This window comes from Scyliorhinus canicula, chromosome 4, assembly GCF_902713615.1.
Source record: "Scyliorhinus canicula chromosome 4, sScyCan1.1, whole genome shotgun sequence".
Classification (NCBI taxonomy): domain Eukaryota; kingdom Metazoa; phylum Chordata; class Chondrichthyes; order Carcharhiniformes; family Scyliorhinidae; genus Scyliorhinus; species Scyliorhinus canicula.
The window spans coordinates 7,160,873-7,177,845 of NC_052149.1; the positions used below are offsets into that span (position 1 = coordinate 7,160,873).

The window sequence follows — 16,973 nt, forward strand, 5'->3', positions numbered from 1 at the left end:
CTAGGACCACTATTATCCTTGTCCAGCAGCACTTTAAAACTTACTGAATTATGGTCACTGTTCCCGAAATGCACCCCTACTGAAACTTCTACCACCTGGCCGGGCTCATTCCCCAATACCAGGTCCAGTACAGCCCCTTCCCTAGTTGGACTGTCTACATATTGTTTTAAGAAGCCCTCCTGGATGCTCCTTACAAACTCTGCCCCGTCCAAGCCCCCAGCACTAAGTGAGTCCCAGTCAATATTGGGGAAGTTGAAGTCTCCCATCACAACAATACTGTTGTTTTTACTCATTTCCAAAATCTGTCGACCTATCTGCTCCTCTATTTCCCGCTGGCTGTTAGGAGGCCTGTAGTAAACCCCCAACATTGTGACTGCACCCTTCTTATTCCTGATCTCTACCCACATAGCCTCGCTGCCCTCTGAGATGTCCTCTCGTAGTACAGCGGTGATATTCTCCCTAACCAATAGCGCAACTCCTCCACCCCTTTTACATGCCATCTATCCCGCCTGAAACATCTAAATTCTGGAACGTTTAGCTGCCAATCCTGTCCTTTCCTCAACCAGGTCTCTGTAATGGCAACAACATCATAGCTCCAAGTACTAATCTAAGCTCTATGTTTATCTGCCTTTCCCGTAATACTTCTTGCATTAAAACACATGCTCTTCAGTACTTTTTGCATTAAAACTTCAACAGATTTGTCAGACATGACGTCCCTTGATCATAGAATTTACAGTGCAGAAGGATGCCATTCGGCCCATCGAGTCTGCACCGGCTCTTGGAAAGAGCACTCTACCCAAGATCAACACCTTCACCCTATCCCCATAACCCAGTAACCCCACCCAACACTAAGGTCAATTTTGTACACTAAGGGCAATTTATCATGGCCAATCTACCTAACGTGCACATCTTTGGACTGTGGGAGGAAACCAGAGCACCCGGAGGAAACCCACACACACACGGGCGAGGATGTGCAGACTCCGCACAGACAGTGACCCAAGGCGGAATCGAACCTGGGACCCTGGAGCTGTGAAGCCATTGTGCTATCCACAATGCTACCGTGAAGCCATGCTGACTCAGTCCTATTTTATCATGCACTTCCAAGTACTCCGCAATCTCATCTTTAATAATGGGCTCAATGGGTGCAAATGCCTAATTTTGCAAGGTGCCGCTGGTGCTGGATATGTAGCTCGCAGGTGTCGCCAGTGCTGGATCAGAGTAGTGCAGTGGGATTGGCGGCCATCCCGTTTTTCAGCTGTCGCTCGATTCTCAACTGGATCAGGAAACCCACTTTTGGGGGGGCGGACAAAAGAGAAGCCACTCCTTGAAATCTGTTCATCATATCTGCATTAGTTTAATTATTACTGTGGATTTTACCTCATTTTCTGATACATTTTCCAGCACAACAAATTGCATTATATGTAGATTAAACATTCCAAACATTCCATTTTCTTCTGAATGGGCACAGAGCATTCCACATGTCTTCAGTTTGCATTGCTGCTGTTGGATTAACGCTGTAGTTTAAGAAATTTCCAAACCACACACCTAGACCACGGAGTTTCAACTTCTTCACGATCGTTGCCTTCAGTGAAAGGCTCTCTGGGTCATCGTACCAGACCTCGTGGTATTTATCAGTAAGCTGCCAAAAAAGTCAAAGGCGTTACATCGAGAGGTGACAATTTTGGATCAATGTAACATTTTGGACATCGCAAAAGGCATTATTTAAACCACAATTCATTCCTACTTGTATTAAAGTATACAATTGGATGGAATTTGTGTTCATAATTTGTCTTGAGTATTGACCCAGTGACGTAACTACTTCAATAACTAGTGCAGAGATTTCCTTTTTAAAGTTAAAGTTTTCCATGGCTTTCCTTTCAAAATCAGCACAGAACTAGATAGGGTAGAGACAGGGAGGATGTTCCCGATGGAAGGCCAGCTCAGAACCAGGGATTACCAGGGATTACAGTCTCAGGACATAGGAAAAACCATTTAGCAGTGAGATGAGTTCAAAAGTCTTCAGCAAGGGAAGATGGTGGGGTTGAACTGTTTATACTTCAATGCAAGGAGCGTTACAAACAAGGTAGATGAGTTAAGGGCACAGGTAGACACATGGCAACAGGATGTCATTGCTAGAGCGGAAATCTGGCTAAAGGAGAAGCAAATGTGGCAGCTCAATGTCCCTGGATGCAAAGTTTTCAGGCACGATGGAGTGGGATACAAAAAAGGATGGAGAGCAGCACTAATTGTTAAAGAATCAATTCCAGTTGTGAGAATGAATCATATACAGGTCAACAACAAAGCATTATGGGTTTATAAATAGAAACAAAATAGAGGCAGTCACAGTCTCACAACTGGGAATATACTACAGACTACCAAAGAGTGAAAGGGAGATAGAAGAGCAAATATGGAGGCACATTTATGCCTGTGAGAACAAAAGGGAACAATAGTAGGAGACTTTAACTATCCCAATATAAATTGGGATTCAAGAAATATAAGGGGCGCTGAGAGAGAAAATTTCATGCAGTGTGTCCAGGAAAATGTTTTCAACGAATTAGTGACAAACTCAACAAGAGGAGATGCAATTCTAAACCAAGTCTTGGGGAACGAAGAAGGGTTGAAGTGATAGTTGGCGAACATATTGCGCATATTTTTCCATTTAAGGGGCAATTTAGCGTTGCCAATCGACCTAGCCTGCACATCTTTTGGGTTGTGGGGGCGAAACCCACACAAAACACGGGGAGAATGTGCAAACTCCACACAGACAGTGACCCAGAGCCAGGATCGAACCTGGGACCTCGGCGCCGTGAGGCAACAGGGCTAACCCACTGCGCCACCGTGCTGCCCCTCACTTGCACATCCCTAATGGGCAGGATCAATTAGATGATAATGTCCGTCTTAGAGGCTAATGGAACCTCACTGGCAGGCATTGGGGTCCAGCACATAAGCAAGGCCAAAGCCTCCCGATGCCACAAACCCAAGCATTGAGCATTGAACCCTGAGTTTTCACCCCATTCCCTGAGTTTGAATGTGTGGGCAACTGACATTATTAAGGGTTAACGTGTATTGGCCAATCAGTTTGATGAGCTTGAATGTTTGAGGGCACAGTCCCTTTCTACTTAAAGGATAGACAAAGTTAATATTCGCCATTCTTACTCAGGCTGCATCATTCAGACTTCACGTGCGTGTGTCATGTCTCCACAGAGTTTTGGAGAACCCCTGGACCCCCCTCCCCCCACCTGCACCTCTACCCAGGGTGGGCACCGTTTTGTATTTTCTTTCTGGGTCTCATCCACCCAGCTCATTAGGCCTGCCTCCTTGACTCGCATCACTCCCCACCCCATGTGGCCTGCAGCCGCCCCATGCCCCCAAGCCACAGTCAGCGGACTGACTCAGTCCTCTAAGAACATCAAAACAGCACAGACAGCAGACCTTAGGGCCACCCACACTATCCACAACCCCATTGCGGTGTCCACCGACCCTCACCACTGTCCAACAGCCCCCTAGACCTTCCCCCCCCCCCCCCCCCCACTCCCCCCGGAGCTGTTCAGCGGCTCCTGGCCTCTTGGGCTCCCTTTTTTTTTAAACGTAACAATTCGTACCAATGTGGCGTCACATCTGGGGGATGGGATGATTCAGTGAAGTTTTAAGATGTGACGTGAACCACGCCAAATACATTACAATGCCCCTTCCTGGGGGTGAATCTGATCATGTCATCGGGGAGAGCCTGAGAAGGTCTTGATCCAAAATCTCGCCGACACAAATTCCATTTTTGGCCTCTCGTGTGATTTTGTGAACATGGCAAGATTTGCGTCCACAGACCGCTAGTTCCCGCCTCATGTCTTTAAAAACTGAATTGGTTTGAGTCCTTTTCTTATCGACTCCCATTTTCTTGTCGATTCTCCCATTGCAGACATTTTCCACTGTACAAACTTAAAACTTGAGCTTTGCTGAATCCGAGATGTCATGATATGCAGACACACATATAATGATATACAGGCAGGCACAGACAAGCAGCTAATGGACACAGAGAACAGGACATGACCAATGACCAGGCAGGACACTCAGAGGTGGGATCTGACTATAAAAGACACGAGGCATTGACACTCCGCCTCTTTCCACTGATGAACATCTCAAGAGTCAGTCAAGGGCGTTGTTACAATCTCACACCTCCACCATGTGGCTAAGACCTAGCCTGGTTCAGTCACACAGAGTAGCCACACTTAAATTAGCAGAGAGTCGAACTCACAGAGAACTGTGCTAACTGTGCTATTAGTTCAATAAACCTGATGGAACTAACTTCAAGGTCTGGAGTATCTTTTTGATCTAAGCTGCATCCAGTTGCAGCCAGTGTTGTACCAGTGTACCTCACACGACACGAGACATGGAATATGTGGGATGATGAATCATTGCAATGTTTCCATTTGAACAATGTTAGAATGCACAGGTCTGCATTGTGCTTTGACTGATCGTCCTACCTTGTAGACATAATATGGCGATTTGTAATTATCGTCCCAGTATCTGCCGGTAAATGATTTGGGTAACTCCAGCATGATGTCTTTGTATGGTTTTGTCGTCCATTTGTGAAAGGCGCAAACACCTTCTTTGTTTGAAACCTCTTCTAATTGGCATCTACCAGGCTGTAAAGAGAAGAAAGATAAGAAAATAATGCTCGTGAATTCTGTGAAAATCAAAGTTGTATTAGCCGCCTGACTGATCTCCACATGCACTGGCCGTGACACAAAAGGGTCAATTGAAAATGTCACATCTGAGATTGTCCGAATTTTGTCAGGTAAAAGTATAACGAGTTATTGAATCAAGGCCGGGTTTAGATCATTCAGATCAGCTAACTATCTAACTGATTGGTAGAACAGACACAATGGACCGAGTGGCCTGCTCCAGGTTGTTCCTTGGGAAAAGATTTAAGAAACATGTGGTTTACAATCTGGAATCTGGAATGAGGGAACGTCTCAGTGAAATAATGTAAAAATCAATGGACTGGTGGCACAGCATTTAGCACTGCTGCCTCACAGCTCCAGGGACCCGGGTTCCGTACAGGGGCTGGTTTAGCACAGTAGGCTAAGACAGCTGGCTTGTAATACACAACAAGACCAGCAGCGCGGGTTCAATTCCTGTCCCAACACCCCCCCCCCCCCCCCCCCCACCAACAGGCGCCGGAATGTGGCGACTAGGGGCTTTTCACAGTAACTTCATTGAAGCTAATTTGTGACAATAAGCGATTATTATCAATTCCGGCCTCGGGTGACTGTGTGGCGTTTACACTTTATCCCCGTGTCTGCGTAGATTTCCTCCCACAGTCTAAAGATGTGCAGATTAGGTGGATTGGCCATGATAAAATTGCCCTCAGTGTCTATAAAAGGTTAGGTGGGGTTATTGGGTTACGGGGATAGGGTGGAGGTGTGGGCGTAAGTAGGATACTCTTTACGAGGGCCGGTGCTGACTGGATGGGCCAAATGACCTTCTTCCGCACTGTAAATTCTATGTGGTGTGAGCATCACTGACAAGGCCAGCATTTGTTGCCTATCCCTAATTCATTCCTTGAACTGTGTGACGTGCTGGGCCACTTCAGAGAGCAATTAAGCTTTTGCTTCCAAATGATATTGAATTTAGATTCTACCAGCTACCTGGGTGGGACTTGGCTCCCGGCCCCTAGAACATTAGCCTCTGGGTCACTGGCTCAGTGATATTAACATTGAGCTACCTTCTCCCAATTAACATGCCCGGAGAATGGATGTCAGATGATCTAATTCACTCCCATTCTGTGTGCAATGCAAATTATTTATTTGTCCTTACCTCATAGAAATGCTTGCAACGGTAGTCGCTACCATACCATGTAACTCCCATTACCAGCTTTCTGGAATCAATACCCAGATTAATATAAGCAGAAAGACCTAAATGGACAAAAATATGACCATTTTAGACTAATATTTATAAAGGCCGGACACTCTTAACCAAAATGTTTAGTTGGACATACCTGAATAAGTATAGTCATAGGGAGCATTTGCTTTTGCAAAACACTCATCGCCCATTTCACTCTGCATATAAATGGACATCACAAATAAGAAGTCACAGGATCTTGCAATTGGTACATAGTCATAACATGGGCCATCACCGCAATGAGGAGACCAGGGCACCTTTATTGAAACCTGATGGCCAGAATATAATAAAATGTTAATTTAATCTCAAACCACATCTTGACTGTAACTGATATTCATAGTACAGTATCAGTGCATGGTTTATTAGAGCTGTGAAGTTAACAGGTTAGCAGTCCTACAGTGTTTGTGCTTCAATAGAACGGTACACAATCATTTTGGGGAATAAAGTGGGCTGGACGTAAAACTGTGCCAAATCCCGTCCACCCTGGTTCCTGGGAGTGAGCTTCCCCGACTCCAGAACATCGCACCACAGCTATTTAACCCTTAGAGGGGCATTAATTGCTCTAAAATAAAAACTCCATGTGAGCCAAACTCCACCTCTGAGATCAGCTGCTCCATCAAATGCCAGCAGATCTGCAGTGCCAAAAGTTCCACTCGGAACTACATTCCGTTCAAAAGGACCAAGATCTGGAGTTACAAAAGTGGTGGAGTGGCTGACCAGGTCCAGGCAGGACAGGAGGACAACCTGGCCAGGTGAGTAGAATGATAGTGGTAGTTTGCTCCTTTAAGGGGTCAAGCTCTTGAAGGTTCATGTGACTAATTTGGTCAATTGAGTCGGAGAGCGTGAATCCGGGGCCTGAGCACGGGTTTTCCTGGACTCTGAAGTCATGGGGAACGGTAGCCTTTACTTCACTCCCTGAATATAGTTATTTACCCGAATAAACCATTTATTTGTTGCTCTACTTTGGTGATCAATGGTCTTGTCAGATACTACAGCGACCAATATGCCTCAATCAAATTGTATGATTTTGGATTATCAGGGTTGCAACACCAGGTCTGCTGAATATCTAGCTGAAGGCAACTCAATGTAAACTATCTCATCTCAGCAATGATCCAAGGAGCGTTTTAACTGAGATATATAGATTGTATATTTGTTCACAGACTATGCAGCTACAGGACCATTTTCACTGCACATCCCTAATTGTGGTGAGCTGCCTTCTGGAACTGCTGCATTACATGTGGTGTAGGTACACCCATGGTGCTGTTAGGGAGGGGGTTCCAGAATTTTGACCCAATGAAGGAACAACGTTATGTGTTCAAGTCAAGATGGTGAGACTCTTGGAGGTGAACCTGCAGGTGGGGATTTTCTAATGCATTTGCTGCCCTTGTCCTGAGTGGTAGAGGTCTTGGGTATTGAAATTATTGTCGATGTCGATGGAGCATTGGTAAGTTCATACAGTGTATCTTGTAGACGCTAGGTATTGCTGCCATTGTGGACTGATAGTGGCTGATGTACATGCTGAAGGTGGCAGATGGAGTGCTAATCAAACGGGCTGCCTTGTCCTGGATGACGTCAAACTGCCTGAGCGTTGTTGGAGTTGTCCTCATCCAGCCAAATACAGAGTATTCCATCAAATTCCTGACTTGTATCTTGTAGCTGGTGTAGCTATTTAGATGGCTGGACGAGTTCAGTTCCAGGTCAATGGTAGCGCAAAGAGTGATGATAGAGGGGGATTCAACAATAGTAATGTAATTAAATATCAAGGGGAGATGTTTGGATTATTCTTGTTGGAGATACGCGTTGCCGGAAAGTTGTGTGTGTGAATATTACTGCTACTTGTCCAGCCCAAGCCTGAATATTGTCCAGATCTTGCTGTATAAGCACACAGGCAGCTTCAGCATCTGAGGAGTCTCAAATGGTGACTGTGCAAGCTTCAGCAAACCTTCCCAAATCTGACCTTCTAATTGAGGGATGGTTATTGACGAAGCAGCTGAAGATGGTTGGGCTTAGATCAGAACCCTGAGGAACTCCTGCAGTGATGTACTGGAGCTGAAATAACCGATTTCCAGTCACCGCAACCATTGTGTTCGGCATCACTCCAGCCATTTGGGGGCGGCACGGTGGCACAGTGGTCAGCACTGCTGCCTCAAAGCACCAGGGACCAGGACTCGATTCAACCTCGGGTGAATCTGTGTGAAGTTTGCATTTTTTTCCCGTATCTGCATAGGTTGCCTCCTGGTGTGCAGGTAAGGTGGATTGGTGATGCTAAATTGCCCCTGAGTGTCCTAAAGAGTCGGTAGGGTTACTGGGTTACAGGGATAGCGTAGAGGCGTGTGCTTATGTGGGGTGCTCTTTCAAATGGCCGGTGCAGACTCAATGGGCTGAATGGCCTACTTCTGCACTGTAGGAATTTTCATTGGAGTCTTTTCCACTGATTCCTTTTGACTCCATTTTTGGCACCACACTTTTGATATATTTCATATCAATACAAGCTGGCATTACCAGCAACGCGCCAATCCGTTCGAAAAGATATAATTATGCTTCTGCTTGTGGCCCACTGAGCCTCATTTATTCCACGACATGAGTCACAAGATCTCTTTGAAATCTATCCCATTTTGCAGAGCGATAGGTCCGCTCAGTAGAGGGTGCTGTCAGTGTGAAGCCGAGACTTTGTCTCCATTGTATGATGGTCATTCCGACCAAGACGGTTTAGTTGGAAGTCTCTGCAACAGGTGATTCGGAGAGGATGAGATTAAATATATTTTTTCCTCTTGTTGGATCCCTCACGCATGCCACAGGCCCAGGCTTGGAGCTATGTCCTTTTGGACGTGGCCAGTTAGGACAATGGTGATGCTACTAAGCAACTCTTGGAGATGGACATTGAAGTCCTCCACCCAGAGTGCATTCTGTAACTTTACCATCCTCAGTGCTTGCTCCAAGTGGTATTCAATATGGAGGAGCACAGGTTCATTAATGAGTGGTTGCGGGTGGGTTTGCGAGGCATGTATGTACTCTTAATAGGCAGAAGGTTTCCTTGCCCATGTTTGACTTTGCCCATCAGAGTCCATGGGCTCCAGTGTCAATGTTGAAAACGTTCAGGGAAACCGCAACCTGTCTGTATACTACCGTGCCACCACCTCTGGTGGGAATGTCTTGCTGCTGCAATAAGACAAACCCAGGGATGCTGATGGTGGGGTCTAGGATATTGTCCGTAAGGTATGACTGTGTGAGCATGACCATGGGTATTGTGTGACTCATCTGTGAGACAAATCTCTCAATTGTGGCACAAGCCCCCATATCTCAGTAAGTAGGACATTGGAGGGTCAACAGAGCTGGACTTGCCAATGTCGTTTCCGGTGCCTAGGTTGAAGCCAGCCTGGTTCCATTCCTTTGTCTAGACTTTGGTGCAGCATGGCAGCACAGTGGGTAGCACTGTTGCTACCCCGCACCAGTGTCCCAGGTTCAATTCCCGGTTTGGGTCACTGTCTGCGCGGAGTCTACACGTTCTCCCCGTGTCTGCGTGGGTTTCCTCCGGGTGCTCCAGTTTCCTCCCACAAGTCCCGAAAGATGTGCTGTTAGTCATTTGGAAATTCTGAATTGTCCCTCAGTGTACCTGAACAGGTGCCGGAATGTGGCGACTCGGGGCTTTTCACAGTAACTTCATTGCACTGTTAATGTAAGCCTACTTGTGACAATAAAGATTATTAAATTAAATTGTAGCAGTTATGATAAAATTGTGTAGCTTGCAAACTATTTCAGAGGCAGTTCTGAGTTAACCACTGTGGGCAACACATGGGGGTGGGGGGGGGGGGTAGCACAGTGGTTAGCACAATTGTTTCACAGCTCAAGGGTCCCTGGTTCGATTCCCGGCTTGGGCGACTGTGCGGAGTCTGCACGTTCTCCCCGTGTGTGCGTGGGTTTCTTCCGGATGCTCCGATTTCCTCTCACAGTTCAAAGATGGGAAGTTAGGTGAATTGGCCATGCTAAATTGCCCTTAGTTTCCAAAATTTCCCTTGGAGTTGGATGAGGTTACTGGGATATGGGGATAGGGTGGAGGTGTGGGCTTGGGTAGGGCGTTCTTTCAAAGAGCCGGTGTGGACTCGATGGTTCAAATGGCCTCTTCCTCCTTCTGCACTGTAAATTCTATGACAGCTGTAGGAACAACCAGATAAGGATGCCTGATTTCCTTCACTAAAAGGCATCAGTGAAACAGATGGACCAGTGAATCAAGGCGTTGTCACTGTTTCCAAGACCAGCTTTTGTTTAAATTGTGGATTGAGTAATGGAATAAAATTGCAATCGTGGTCTTAGAACATAAGAACATAAGAACCAGGATCAGGAGTAGGCCATCTGGCCCCTCGAGCCTGCTCCGCCATTCAATGAGATCATGGCTGATCTTTTGTAGACTCAGCTCCATATTCCGGCCCGAACACCATAACCCTTAATCCCTTTATACTTCAAAAAACTATCTATCTTTACCTTAAAAACATTTAATGAAGGAGCCTCAACTGCTTCACTGGGCAAGGAATTTCATAGATTCACAACCCTTTGGGCGAAGACGTTCCTCCTAAACTCAGTCCTAAAACTACTTCCCCTTATTTTGAGGCTATGTCCCCTAGTTCTGCTTTCACCCGCCAGTGGAAACAACCTGCCCGCATCTATCCTATCTATTCCCTTCATAATTTTAAATGTTTCTATATGATCCCCCCTCATCCTTCTAAATTCTAACGAGTACAGTTCCAGTCTACTCAACCTCTCTTATTTTATTTACAAAAAATAATAGAAAATGTTTGTACAGTAAAACTTTGATTAGGTCCAGTTACAGACTCGAAGCACAGTCGTGTTGCAACAAAAACAGAATTTAAACATCACAAGAGCTTCATTCATGTGCCACCTTGGCGGGATTCAAAATGTTCCAGAACATTAACCTGGTCCTCTGGATTACTCGTCTGGTGATATGACCACAATGCCAACACCTCCCCCAGATGATGCATTAACAGTGGTTAGAAATCAGCATTTCAATTTATTGATCCAGAAATATATCCAGACACTTTAAAAATTAATTACAGTGAGCACCACATTGCTTGTTTGCATTATTTTATATAAAATGTTTTTTTTACCTGCGATCCAGGTATTGCACGGTGGAACACTCGTGCGGTTTCATTAATCAGCTGAGTCAATGCCCCATATTCCAGAGTTCCAGGTTTAATCTTTTGCCACTCTTCCAAATAAATGCCGTCGAAAAACAATGTTCTGGCACTATCCAGTTGCTGTCTGATCCATGTGTTTATCGTATTATGATTTCTCAATGCATTAGATGGTATTTTTCCTGGTAAACGGTGAAGAAACAACAGCTCACCTCTTGTGCATCAGTTACACATGGTGTCTCAGTGTGTTTGAGGGAACAGAACTGCCAACATCCAGTAGAACAGTGAGATGTGGGTTGATCTTGTATTTACATTGATCACTCCACATCCTCAGCATATCATTAAGCCCTTTGTGGCATATTAATTATTTCTGAAGTGTAAACACTCTTGTTTCTGAGGCAGATATGATCTCTAATCCCGACCCACCAAGGTCCCGATGAAGGGAGGCAGAAAGCAGGAATCTATGGACAGTTAACTTAACGACTGACATAGGAAAAATGTTAGAAGCCACTATTCAAGATGTATTGAAGAGCTCTTGGTAAAATTCAGGGTGATCAGACAGATTCAATAATGTTTTGTGAAAGCGAAGTCATGTCTAACCAATTTATTGGAATTCTTTGAAGAATTCTGTGGATAAAGGGCATCCAGTGGCTATGTACTTTGATTTCCAGAAGGCATTTGATGAGGTGCCTGTCAACGTTTGCTGGCAGATATAAAAGCTCATCGTGTGGGGTGGGGTAAGATATTGGCATGGATTGAAGACTGCCCAGCTGAAAGGAAACAGAGGGTAGGCATAAATGTATCTTTTTCTGGTTGGCAAAGTTGTTATGAGTGATGTGCCACAGGGATCAGTGCTGTAGCCTCAGTCGTTCGTATTTAGGTAAATGACTTGGATGGAGACCTTGAAGATCTCGGAGCGAAATTTGCTGATGGCACAAAGATAGGTGTGATAGTTAGATGTGAAGAAGACACAAAGAGGCTACAAAGTGATCGAGTTAGATTAAGTGAGTGGGCAAAGACTTGGCAAATGAAGCACAATGGAAGAAAGTGGGAAATTGTCCATTTGGCAGCAGAAAAATAGCATAATATCTACATGGTGAGAGATTACAAAGCTCTGAGTTGCTGAGACATCTCGGGGTCCTAGTATTTAATCGCAAAAGACTAATAGCATGCAAGTACAGCAACTAATTAGGAATTTTCCCATTTGTCACAAAGGAAAGTGAATATAAAAGTGGGGAGGTTGTGCTTTTTTTATTCAATTATTGGAGAGACCCTACCTAGAGTATTGTGTACAGTATTAATCTCCTTGTTTAAGGAAGGATGTTAATGCATCGGATCAGTTCAGAGAAGGTTTACTTTTTGTTGAAGGATCATTAATATCTGAAAAATTGTGGTGAATTGGCCCCCTCCCCAGCTGCATGTTCTTTGATGGCGGGGCCCCGGCGGCAGTGAGATTCTTCCTGCTAGTCACAGGAATTTCCCATTGTGGCCACCCCAGCGGCCAGGAAACCCTACCTGCGGAACGGAGAATCTCGCCAACTGAGAATTTGCCCCATTAACTTTGTTACTATCCACAAGTACTCGCAGACCGGCTGAGCTAATCCAGAGTTTCCTGTTTCTATTTCAGATTACCAGCAGCTGGAATATTTTGCTTTTATTTATTGAACTAATACCTGGTTTGGGTAGGTTGTCCTATGAGGAAGCTTTTGTAGGTTAGGCTGCAGTTTAACTTGATAGTTTCATCAGATTTCTAAAAAAAAATAATTAATTAACTATGATGTAATGTCATCTGACAATTAAACAATATAAATTAGAAGCTGCAAAACAGAGATGCCGCCAACAGTCCTTATTACTCTGCACTGAGTTCACAGAGACAGACCGCATTGTGGCTAGCACAAATGCTTCACAGCTCCAGTGTCCCAGGTTCGATTCCGGCTTGGGTCACTGTCTGTGTGGAGTCTGCACGTTCTCCCCGTGTCTGCGGGGGTTTCCTCCGGGTGCTCCGGTTTCCTCCCACAGTCCAAAGATGTGCAGGTTAGGTGGATTGGCCATAATAAATTGCCCTTAGTGTCCAAAATTGCCCTTAGTGTTGGGTGGGGTTACTGGGTTATGGGAATAGGGTGGACGTGTTGACATTGGGTAGGGTGCTCTTTCCAAGAGCTGGTGCAGACACGATGGGCCGAATGGCCTCCTTCTGCACTGTAAATTCTATGATAAATGCGAGGAACATCAATAAATGCACTGGCTTGCATTTATATAGTACCTTCAACACAATAAAATTCCTTTTCACAGGGGCAGCATTAAGATTGATGAATGGAAAAGATTGTCATCAATGTGTGCAAAACTTCACCAACAAGAAGGAAAATTAGGATAAGAGGTGGATGTAGATGGATGTTTTTACTTCACAAAGATGGAGGGCGGGATTCTCCGCGAACCGGCGGGACGGGCCACTCCGGCGCCGAGGAGTGGCGTGAAGCACTCTGGCGTCGGGCCACCCCGAAGTTGTTGAATCCTCCGCACCTTCAGGGGCTAGGCCTGCGCCGGAGTGTTTGGCGCCGTGCCAGCCAGCGGGGAAGGGACTTGGCGCCACGCCAACCAGCGTCGAAGGGCCTCCGTCGGCTGGCGTGAGTCGGCGCACGCGCGGGAGAGCCAGCAAGTGCTGGCATCTTCCCAGCGCATGTGCAAAGGGTGGGTTAATCTCTGCCCGGACTGTTACAGCGGCCGACGCGGAGGAATAGAGTGCCCCGACGATACAGGACCACCCGCGGAGCGGTGGGCCCCGATCGCAAACCAGGCCACCATGGGGGCACCCCCTCCCCCCCCCCCACCCAACCCCCCCGGGCCACATCCCTCCACGCCCCCCTGAGGACCCCGGTGGCCGCCCACAGAGCCAGGTCCAGCCGGTAAGCCTGTTGTAATTTACGCCGGGGGACCGGCCGAAAACAGGCGGCCACTCGGCCCATCGCAGGCCGGAAGATAGCTGGGGGGGGGGGAGCTGCCAACGCCCCCCAACCGGTTTGGCACGATTCTCCCCCCACCGCCCCCCCCCCCCCCCCCCCCCCCCCCCCCCCCCCGCCGGCGCTGGAGAATTCGGCAGCTGGCGAGGGCGGGATTCACACTGCCCCCCCCGGCGATTCTCTGACCCGGCGGGGTGTCGGAGAATCCCTCCCGGAATGCTGAATATTGAATAATAGCAGGTTAAGGGCCAAAGGGGAATTTTAACATTCCGACATCAAGAATACCAGTAACCTAGAATGACATAAATGATACAGCACAAAAATAGGCCATTTGGCCCAGCCTGTCCATGCCAGGGGTGAGTCTCCACTTAAGCCTGAACCTGTAAACTTCATGTTCCTTTCTCTGGCTCTTCAATAATACAGTTTGCATCAGGAAACAGAACCGCACCTCTTTGAGCTTTACTAAAATGTGTTACCTTTCATGATAACTCGAACATTATGTGCATGAGCAACACACAAGAGATGTTGGTTAAATGTTTCACCGATTACAACTGCTGTGATCTTAGACCAATCATAATGTTGATAATCTGTTCCTCCAAAATCAAAGACAAGGACCTGGGAAAAACATAAAGCAGTCAGCTACAGTGAGGAGGGACATAATTAAACACATCATGATATCTGTATTTCCTATGACTACAATTGTCCCCAGGGTAGGGCATCAGGAAGGGTTAATGAACACATCCAGTCTGCAGATTCTGTTGCTGACACACTGCTCACTGAACAACATTACTGTGAGGGAAATACTGACCTCATCAAATACACAACAGTTACAGAGTGATTTGATATCAATGCTTGTTGAAAGATTCGCTAAGTTGTATTCAGTTTAACCATGAGCAGGATCCCAGTTTACAATGACTGAGGTCAGATCACAATTTTATTCCATGTGATTCCAGGATTTTTAACTGGTGTTGTGGGGAATGAACATTCTGTGAAAACTGTAAACTTTAACCTGGTGTCAGTCTGTCAGAGTGAGATCACCCATCATTTACGATTCTACACATCAGAGAAACATGTTAAAATAAACATTTTACCGGTGCTGAACTTGTTCAAATATCTGTGCATTGTTCAATATTACAGATGTCCTATTTTACACAGGCTGTAACTACACCAAGATTAACACTTTAACATATATTATGTATCACACGATTCTCTTTGTATTTGAACGACAGTCTGAGCTGCTTCTTGTGTCTGTGCACTAGCTTCACCTGTCCCCCCCACCCTGACCCACACCCTCAGCCTGGTCCTGATCCTGGAGTTGTGCTCAGGACCCCTCTCCAGCCTGCATCTCCCCGGGAGCCCAGGCTGGAGGGTGATCGGTTAACGCTCTCCCCGAACCGAACCCAGGCCAGTTCCGGGGGGGGGGGGGGGCGAACATCCTAAAGAGGGCAATCTGTCCGAACTTCCACAACAGTGTGGGTGGGAGGAGCTGACCCACATGGGGAAAGATACCAGTTCACAGCCCAATGCTCCATTCCAAGTGTTGCTGCTCAATACACTTCAAAATAACAACTTCAAATCAATGAACTCTTATCCCGAGGGAATTAAATGGTCTGACACACCCACCTCCATTGGGGACTGAAGTTTTTCGGGTAAAGGCTCACACAGACTCCGTTTTGAACACTGGCAAAAATTAATGGGGGAAACCCCGGAGGCCCCGCCGATCCACATCACAAGCACCGCCACAAACTGCGCCAATGCCAAACTCCAGCGCATCCTCTCCGCCGGAGATGAAGATCTATCAGTCACAGCGAGATCCTTTCTTTATACTGAGCCTCATGTGAATGATGATGCCACCTCCTGGGTCTCTCTATCTCTATCTTGCTTTGTGTGATAACAGGGACATGTTGACGCAAGCTTCATGCTGTTAAATGTAACTTTGTAGGGAAGTTCGCTTCTCCCCGTCACTCCTCTTGGGTAACATTATCCGTTAACCTCTGCAGTCTTTCCTCTCTTTCCCAACTTTCATTATCGAACGTCTCTCTCGTTGTTCCTAATCTTTGTTAATATTCATCCTCGCTTCTCTCTTCCCTGCCCCTTCCTCCCACTTCTTTCCAATATTCATCCCAGAACTTCAGCTTTCCTGCTCTCTGTCCCACTCCTTCCATCCCTGGACCAATATTCACCAGGGATCCTCTCTGTCGCCTTTCCTTCCTGCCTTAGTCAAACTGCTCCCCCAGTCCCTGATTCCCCACCCTGGTCGGAGAAACTCCCATATCCCCGTGTTCCCTGGTGTGGGATCCTTCAAATTCCAACGTTTTTACAATCACCACCCTCTCCACACCTTCATTGGTAAAAATGTACCTCAAACTTACTCTACTTTCCTGCCTTATCTCTAAACCTCTCCTTGTCTCTAACTTGGACAACATTCATCCATGAAGCTTACTGCCCTCTTCCATCATGTCCTTTCAAAAGGTGGCATGGTTAGCACTGTTGCTTCACAGCACCAGGATCCCGGGTTCGATTCCTGGTTTGGGTCACTGTCTGTGCGGAGTCAGGACGTTCTCGCCATGTCTTCATGGGTTTCCTTTGGCGGCTCCGATTTCCTCCCACAAGACCTGAAAGAACATAGAACATACAGTGCAGAAGGAGGCCATTCGGCCCATCGGATCTGCACCGACACACTTAAGCCCTCACTTCCACCCTATCTCCATGACCCAATAACCCCATCTAAACATTTTTGGACACTAAGGGCAATTTAACATGGCCAGTCCACCTCTCCTGCACATCTTTGGACTGTGGGAGGAAACCGGAGCATCGGAAGAAACCCACACAGACACAAGGAGTATCCCAGCGGGGAATTGAACCTGAGACCCTGGCGCTGTGAAGCCACAGTGCTATCCACTGTTCTACCATGCTTATTACTTTCTTGTTTGGTGAATTGGACATTCTGAATTCTCCCTCAGTGTATCCG

General features: G+C 46.5%; 1 protein-coding gene across 2 annotated transcripts; it reads right to left on the reverse strand.

Moving 5' to 3' along the window:
* Nucleotides 1–1,350: 1,350 nt before the first annotated feature.
* Nucleotides 1,351–15,895, reverse strand: LOC119964331 (di-N-acetylchitobiase-like). 2 transcript variants are annotated; one of them, XM_038793651.1, is made up of 7 exons: nt 15,626–15,895; nt 14,479–14,617; nt 11,019–11,227; nt 5,996–6,056; nt 5,815–5,912; nt 4,479–4,640; nt 1,351–1,639 (listed from the first exon to the last, which is right to left on the reverse strand). In XM_038793651.1, exons 1-7 carry the CDS (start codon nt 15,773–15,775, stop codon nt 1,427–1,429), a joined length of 1,032 nt encoding a protein of 343 aa, XP_038649579.1. In that variant the 5' UTR covers nt 15,776–15,895; the 3' UTR covers nt 1,351–1,426. The 2 variants fall into 2 exon arrangements, with proteins under 2 accessions (XP_038649579.1, XP_038649578.1); XM_038793650.1 differs by having other exon boundaries at nt 5,996–6,167; nt 15,626–15,891.
* Nucleotides 15,896–16,973: the final 1,078 nt, after the last annotated feature.